The sequence below is a fragment of the Pinus tabuliformis genome, chromosome X (assembly GCF_031772625.1).
Source record: "Pinus tabuliformis cultivar Carrire ecotype Pingquan chromosome X, CPIR1, whole genome shotgun sequence".
NCBI classification, from domain to species: Eukaryota; Viridiplantae; Streptophyta; class Pinopsida; order Pinales; family Pinaceae; genus Pinus; species Pinus tabuliformis.
The window spans coordinates 78,360,904-78,369,658 of record NC_142308.1 but is presented as its reverse complement, the minus strand read 5'-3'; the positions used below and the strand labels follow the sequence as shown (position 1 = coordinate 78,369,658).

The 8,755-nt window shown below is 34.9% G+C and overlaps 1 protein-coding gene across 1 annotated transcript; it reads right to left on the bottom strand.

The window, feature by feature from the left end:
* Positions 1-1,881: 1,881 nt before the first annotated feature.
* Positions 1,882-2,696, bottom strand: LOC149138450 (uncharacterized). Its single transcript, XM_089450359.1, has one exon. It carries the CDS (start codon positions 2,694-2,696, stop codon positions 2,094-2,096), a length of 603 nt encoding a protein of 200 aa, XP_089306485.1. The 3' UTR covers positions 1,882-2,093.
* Positions 2,697-8,755: the final 6,059 nt, after the last annotated feature.

Sequence of the window (8,755 nt, the reverse complement as noted above, 5' to 3'; positions counted from 1 at the left end):
TACTAAGTATTCACGAGGTACGTGGCACTTTCTTTGCAATGTCTATGCTATTTTCTTCGGTTTTGAAGTCTACATTACTTCAGCTAAATCTAAAATTACTTTAACCTCCATATGGATATTGTGTATGAAACCTAGCTTAATGGTCTCCAAGCATTCTCTAGGACATCAAAGAATAAAAAGGAACCTACTCAAGAGACAGTCAAGATTCCACGCCCAATGGTAGCATCTAGGATTTCTCTTCCAGTCTCAACCATCTCATGAAAATTGTCCTGCTTTAATTTTTATTTTTATTTTTTTGACTTGCAGCCTACGGTTTTGATGTCTTCCATTTTCAGATCTGGGTTGCTTATACCCTTTCATATTTTGCGGCAGACTTGGATCTATATTGTAGGTTGATATTTTAGAGTTAATCTTAAATTAACCTTCTATTTCTATGGTTTTCATTATTTCAGTTTGCATAGATCTAGTGCCTACACCATAAAGAGACCAGTTCTAATCTGGATGACTCACAGGAATGAGGGTTTCATATTAAATTCAAATTTACTTTAAGTATTTCAAAATATAACGAAATTAATAGCAGCTGTTGTTGATATATTGTTGATTTATGGTGGTATAGTTTTTCCTGAGTAGTTCAACCACAAATATCATGAAATTAAATTTGTTCTCTTTCTTTGCACGTTATCTGGAAGATCTTTCAGTTGTTCCATGATCTAACGAGTCCTAAGAATCAAACTGGCGGTTTAATTGCTTGAACGACCCTATGAGTTGTGTCATGTTTCTTTGGTATAATCACGGTAATGGGATGTAAGACACAAATCAAGTCTCTAATTTCGACATAATTCACAAGATGCATAAATTGCTAAATGACTTCAGACTTTGGATGCATGTGTGTATAGGTTTATTTTCTGTATTATGAATAAATATCCATAAATATCTTATAAGAAATCTCTGCATCATGGGTTTTATGGACAACATCAGATCGTCTAATTCGGATCACAAATTAATTATTTAGCTGCGGTATCCTTGTTCTGCCTACAGCCTTTTAGCCGCAAGGAAGGCTCTTGGAATACTGGATAATTTCTGGCATTTATGCTAAACCTGTTAAAATTCCCGGTATTTTATGTTATTCGGCTTGAGTCACTGTAAATGCCTGATTAAGGGTTTCATTTCTAGCAGCGGGGCCGGGATTTATCATTTATTGTCCCAATGTTTTTGATTTTTCTCTGTATGAATAAAGAACTATGAATTTCTTCATAAAATATAGATCAATTTTATGCATGTCCACACACGAGCAGAAATACACCTTACCTAACTTGATTTGGAAGTTGGGGAAAGGACAAGACAAATGTTTAGATATACTAGAAATTGAAAAAAAATATTTAAAAGCAGCTAGACAATGACAGAATATTGAGTATTAAATTTATTGAACTCTTGAGACCTAACTGAAAATATTTGGCATCTTTCACATGATGAAATGGTCTTATCGATGTTAATATGTCTGAAGTAGCAATGACAACATCAATGTGTTTTACTGATGTAAATGCGTCTGTAGTAGTGACTGACAACGTCAATGTTTCTATTGTAGTGACTAATGCCGTGAACGTGCCTGTAGTAGTGACTGATAATGTGAATGTGTCTGTTGAAGGAATTGATATAAGAAATTTTTGCAACAAACACCCTACAAAATGAATTTTCAAGTGATAAGGATTAGATGAAAATTCAAGCCATTCTACAAACTACACTGCACCTGGGGAAAGTTATTGGGTTCAAATCTGACTTAGCATCACTTTGCAATTAGGATAGGTATTTTAATAAAAGGTATTGACTCTCTTGAATTTTAAGCCAAAGCAGGCATGTTCACCCTTCTTGTGATGAGCATCCTTTACTTTCGTTGGCAATGCAGGATTGTATGATGTATCTGCTTTTGTGCATTAATGAAATTTAAGATGCACTATATGTGTGTGAATTACAAGCAGCTGTTCACAACGGTCAAAACTTATTTCGATACACTAAAAGAAAAACTACGAGTGACAAATTGACCAACTAGTGGTATTTCTTTCTAGACAATACTAGAGAAGCACATATACACATTATTATTTATAGGCTGTACCAAAAACATGTGGGCTTATGAGAGATACGCTTCGGATATATGTCATGTCAATAGAGGCATCAGAAAATCCAGACCCCCTAATGACCTCTCCTGTCTCACGGGTAAGGTGGCACCCATCTGACACAAATTGTTGTAAAGGATTCAATAAGTTCTGCCAGAACCTTAAGGATGCGCCATCCAGAGCAGCCACATGTTCTATAAAGATAAACTGGCCACGAGGTTTAAGTACTCTCTGAACCTCTTTCAACGTCTTGCCAACATCTTTGACAGAACACAAGACTAGAGTGCAGACAACTGCATCCATACTTGAATCAAAAATGGGTAAAGCCTCCCCGACCCCATGAATGAATTTGAATTGTGACTTCAGTAAACCAGAATCAGTAGCTGCGGCCTGTGCATATTTAAGCATTTCTAGTACTGTTTTAGCCTCTCCTTTCAGTGGATTCAGCAATTGTTCCTTGTAGCCTGCAATCTCTTTTTCACCATGCAGTAGCGTGGAAGCATTTGCATGGTATATTGAATCAATAAACCTTGAAGGTGATCTTGCTCTCTCATACAATTCTAACTGAAACAACTTGTTTGCCATATCGTCTGATGCAATTATTTGGAGCTGCTATACGAGTTTGAAAACCAATTTATCCAATTAGTGCTCGACATACATCCTCAAACTTTGCATTATCGGCTGATCCATCAAGCAAACTGTATAATGAACTCATGAATTTTGCATACAAATTAGGAGGTGTTATATCTTTTGCATATAAATTGTGACCGTTTATAATGCAGATTACAGCAAGCAGAAGCAAGTTCACTCCATGTTTAATCAACTCCATTTTTATATCGCAAGAGTTTTAGCATGTTTATTTAACCCCATTTCTATGTTACAGGTCCATTTTTATGTCACAGGAATCTAGTTGTTGCAATTCCGTCTTCCATAGATTAGTTTCTTGTCGAAAATTCTATGATAACTTCCCAAATCATATCTAGTTATCATAAGCTTGGAGCACTTTATTATATTATGAGCTTAATTAGACCACTTATTCTCTCTTCTTGGAGAATGGCAATGAAATAAATAATGTTTTTGTTTAAGTGTCAACTGAATGGCTGCATGATTTCAACGTGCTAATGGGACATCCCCTTGAACTTTAGGAATGATCCATTTATTTTTCATTACATCATATATGCTCGAGCAATCTTCTTTGACAATTCCAGCATCACCTTTCCCCGATAGAATACCATATGCTCCAACAGTAGTCAAGGAATTCAATGCATTTCACTCCAATGAATCTGTATGAAGAAGAGAAAGATCCCCCAACTAGTGAGGATCATTATTTCCATAATCTCCATAACCTCCATGAATCATAATGGCTCTGCTCTCTAAAGGGTGCAAAACTGCAGCATGAGTGCTCCTGCATCTAACTTCAACAGAAGCCTTTAAAGTGTTTGGGTTGAGCACATGAACGTCAACAAACATTGTACCCTGATCACTTCCACCTATAAACCATAAGTCTCGATCACCTATAAGTGTTGCAGTATGGTATGCCGTGGAGAAAATAGCACTTTCTGTTGAAGTTGGTTCCACTATTCTAGGTCCTGGTCAAAAACCCAAAGATCATAAAAAAAAGGAGTGATTTTGACTGTCATTTCCTAGGGTGAGGCAGAGTGTCCTATATTGACTGAGTTCTAAACTTGAGAATCCTTTAGTAAACCAAATTTTGAAATGGGTTTCAGGATTTGATGGTTTGGAAATATTTCCTTCGAACTATAATTTTGTTATTTTATTTTCTTCTGGAAGTAATAATAGATCTGGTCCAATTGGGAACTTAACTATTTTTTTTTTCACGGCCCAAAATTAACGATTGAGACGTAATGTTGTGTGCATTAGTATGAATTAACTTCTGTATGCATGGAGATCGATGCTGCTCTAACTCTGGATGTCTTGATCATTTGTATTAAGTTCTCGATCCTTAGTTATAGCATGTTTAGGTAAGAAATATTGCACAGGTATGCCATGTTTTCTTAAAAACAAGAATGTCCCGGTCACAAAGACTTGGTTTGAAAATTTTCTTGGTTACTTTCCCTTTTAATATAAGTGACTGAGGAATCCTTGATTGAGGTTCGATCTGAGGTTTTCAGCCTCTATACCATTTCTGAGATTTTCAAGTAGACTTGCACTTCTGATACAACGCATCTTTTGAATGTCCTTAGAATAAGCAAAAACAATGACTTCAATATATTACAAGAGTGAGATACAAGCCAAACACAAATTGAAGGCACTACTTTTCTTTGTCGACTATAAAAAATTCTCAAGAAGAGAAAAAGGTAAAATAATATATTGGTTGACTTGAAGCAAATGATTTCCTTGATCTTTGATTACTCTATATCCATTGATGTTTAGTTTCTACATCTGCTCAGTGGTAACTAGCATAAGAAAGTTGTGTTTATATGGATAATTAATGCACTAAATAAGGTAAATATTGTGCTATTGCATTGTTTTATTAACAATGATAAGGAAAAATCATGAGATGCAATTAAAAGTATGAAATAATCGATCAACTTTTGTTAAGCTCTCTATAAAAAGTCAATTTTCATAAATAACGTAGGAAAATATTGAAATTTCCTTAGTAGATGTATCATTGATGAGTTATGTAATCAGATAAGTCAAAGTATTGGGAGTGAAACAATGTTTTATAGAACGTTGGTAAGGCTAGTAATAGCTTAATTAAAGGTTAAGGCTCTAGATGTTGAAACTTGCAAATAAATAGACTACATCAGAATTGTAGCATACAAATTGTGTGATGAACTAATTAGGAGTGCTTACTTACCTCTCTACACTGCTATACAACTGCTTTGTGTAACAACTAATAAAGTTGAATAATAAAGAAGATCATTTCAATGGCCTAAAGGGTATGATAACATTAGATTAAAGAAGAGAATCCATAATAAAAATGAGCAATTCAAGGAAGATAAGTCATTATATTGGAAGAATAGTAGCAACATTTCAAGTGTAACATGTTTTAAATTGAGACTAAGGGAAAAATAAATTGTATCTATGAATATATGGTAGGAGGAAGTAAGGGATGTTTATGTCAAGAAGAAAATTCTCTTAATGATATTGATGATTGAACCGAGCAACATGATTGGTAAGGTCAAAGTGATGGCCTATATAAGTGTCATTATAGGAAGTTCTATGCACTTGTAATCGGTGAGAAATGACAAATGATAAACTAGGAAAATGTTCCGAGGATGATAATTGTTTAACTTTTTGAAAAAGAAATACATGAAGTAGACTAATGAGAAAACATTGAGCATGAAGTGTAGGAAGAAATATTGTTGGAAATATAGTTGGAAATTCTATAATGAGAATTTGATAAGGATTACATATAAATTGGCAAAAGAAGTGAGATTCAACTAATAAAGGGTGCAATTGAATAAATTTCACTCACGAGGGGATTGATCATATATTGTTACCTCATACAAAACAACTTATTAGTGCGCGTCATTAGTATTGAAAGAAGTTATGGTCAAAATACAATGGGCATACCAAATCATTCATAGATGATAATGATGGTAGTGGTTCCAATCATTTCAAAGCCTAAACTGAATAATTAATGAGTGAAAATTAAAGTGGAAGAATCCCTATTCCAACAAGAACATGGGTGAATCTACAATAATAGAGATCAAGTGGAAACTTGATGAGAAAAGCAAATCTTTTTAGGATGAACAGTGAAAATTATGCAACTAATGAATAAATCATGAGGGGGCAACAAGCCCTCATGCAGGTAGATTAAGCATAAAATAAGACTTAAGTAGGGATGACCTCTTGTATGTGCGCTATTTGGTTAACAAAAATAAGTATAGTGATCATGGAATTTTAACTTGATATTGATGACTCAAAAGATTATACAAATGGTAATATCTTAACAATGAATTTCACCAGAATTTCCTTGGGGAAGGAAGAAAATATGACGAGAGATTAAGACTCAAGATGATGAGGCTCATGTGAAATTTAACAATGTATTTAGATAATTATACCTATGGTGTAAATGGTCAACTTCTTAGTTGAAAGAAGTGGAAATGATTATTGAAAAACTAATTGGTGTCTTGATGAAAACATCACACTAATAACATTGATGAGATAACATAAATCCTAGATGGATGTTGAATAATCTTAGTTCATAGTTGAATGTTTGTAAAGTAAATGAAATTCATTTTTCTAATGAATCATGATAAGAATGCTTATAGAGTATTATTCTATATTTGATAAGTATTGAGATGTTTCTCATATTGATGATGTTTCATAATATGATGGTATGAGGGTGATCATGCCCACGTGGTTCATATTTATATACTGGTTACAATAGTGATGATGTATACTTATGATGAGGCATTATGATGTTATGTCAAGGTAAATTGACATATTCATTTACTACGTGATGATAGGTATTTAATGTTGAAAACTCATGATGGATATGATATGCATAACGTGGCATAGGAATTATGATGCTATAATATGAGGTTTATTGACACATGGTTAATTTATTATGTGAAGTCATGATATATTTTTATTGCAAACATGTTGATGTTATAACTTATGATGGTATTTCATGAGGTGAAGCAGGCGATACTTCCGTAAAAATTTATGACATGCATTATTCATAATGTTACGATTAACAATGATGAATGTTACATGATGACATGCAAGACTTGGCATGTGGATTATTTTCTATGATACTATGATGGTAGAGCTAATGCATTGGTTGCATGTTGAGGTGTGATGATTCACAGGACTCCACAATGGGCCGAGAGGGCCGGTTTATTTGATGATCTTGTGCGAGCCCATATGCACGAGGGAGAATAAGTAACACCATATGGGCTGGGGACAAACTCAATCAACACTACATATGCCAGTGGTTCCTTTGTCTTGTGTATAGCTCTTGATGGATAGCTCTAGAAGAGTTATGGGACCATCTTGAGGAGGCCAAGTGCCTGATGTTCTAGGCTTGGTGCCTGTTATTGGATTGGGATGCCGAAGTATGGAAGGGATGTAAAGGACTTCGATGCCTGGAGCTGTGCGCCTTAGTAGTTGTGGAGGGAGTGGGCCAGCCTTGCCAGATGCCCGGGGTCATTGAGTACTGGACCGGATGCCTGCCTTGGGGCAGATGAGGTTTGAGTCAAGCGCGAGCCTTGGGGCCAGCCTTGGACTAGGATACAGACCGGGTCAGGCTTAGCCTGGTGCCGAAAGTGGGAAAAAGGACTTAGATTCCTTGAGATTTCCCGGGGTGTTGGGGACTTTCGATGCCTGCTGGTTATATTAGTTCAGTAGAGGGTGTTGGCAACATGAAGTTAATAAATAATAAATAATAAATAATAAATAATAAATAATAAATAATAAATAATAAAAATAATAAGTAATAAATAATTCAACTTAACTTCAGGATGAAGTTCCTTAAAGTGGGAGAGTATGTAATATCCCTCCCCTTAATAATAAATAATAGATAATAAAAATAATAAATAATAAATAATAAATAATAAAAATAATACAAAAATAATAATTAACAATAAAAAAAATAATGAATAATAATAAATAAATCACTTAATAATAAATAATAAAAAAATAAATCATAAATGTTAAATAATAAATAATATATATTATATAAAAAGAAATAAATAGTAATAACCATATTAAAGCTCTAAATAAGAATAAATAAAAATAAAACAAGAAAACTATCAAAAAGAAGGAAATAAAACAAGAAAGCTAAAAATAAAAAAGAAAAGTAAAGAAAAAAACAAGAAAAAAAGTTGCATGCAGACACATGGAGTGTGTGCATGTGGTTCCCCTTCCAATGTTTTGTTCTATTTAATAGATGGTGAGGAAGATGAGAGGCATTCCGGCATTCCATCTTTCCGAGATTCTGTCTTTCATTCTCTTTGGAGAATGGTATACTAAGACCTAGGAGTCACTGGCAGTAGAACGTTGATTGAGGGCTCGGGGGTGCCCAGTTGTAGCAAGACGTTGCACAATTGAGCCTACGGTTGGGTGGAGAGTCATCCCCAAAACCTTGTTGCGGTAAGCCTGCTTCGACCACCGGTAAACAGGTAAGCACTAGTCATTCAAATTGCATTTAGTTGATTAAAATCATGGTTATTGGGCTAGGTAAGTGGCACTCTCATTTAAATTAAGGTTAAATTAGATATTTATTTTTTGGAGTGTTACAAAAGATATCATTGTTTTGAAGGCTGACAAAGGAGGGTCTGCGGTCATCCTTAACAGGGAAGATTATCGTATGAAGATGTTAGATCATCTTCACAATAGTGGCAGTTATAGAAAACTACCCAAGAACCCTCTTAAGAAGGTTTCTAGGACAATGGCTCTTGCTATCAAGTCTAGCAGCTCGGTGAGTTCCCTTTGCCATAAACTCATTGAGAGCAGTCCCATTACTCCTAGGATCTATGGGTTGCCGAAAATTCACAAAGAAGGGGTCCCTCTGAGGCCTATCGTCAACACCATTGGTGGTCCGACCTACCTTCTTGCTAAGTTCCTTGCCCTTAAGCTTAAACCCCTGGTTGGCTGTACGGAGTCCTTCGTGAAAGACTCTGCATCCTTCATTAAAGAGCTTAAGGACATTAAGCTGGATTCTGAGGACA

Bases quoted from the DNA above. Each gene is read 5' to 3' on its own strand.
- LOC149138450 (XM_089450359.1), bottom strand. From the start codon at position 2,696: ATGGCAAACAAGTTGTTTCAGTTAGAATTGTATGAGAGAGCAAGATCA.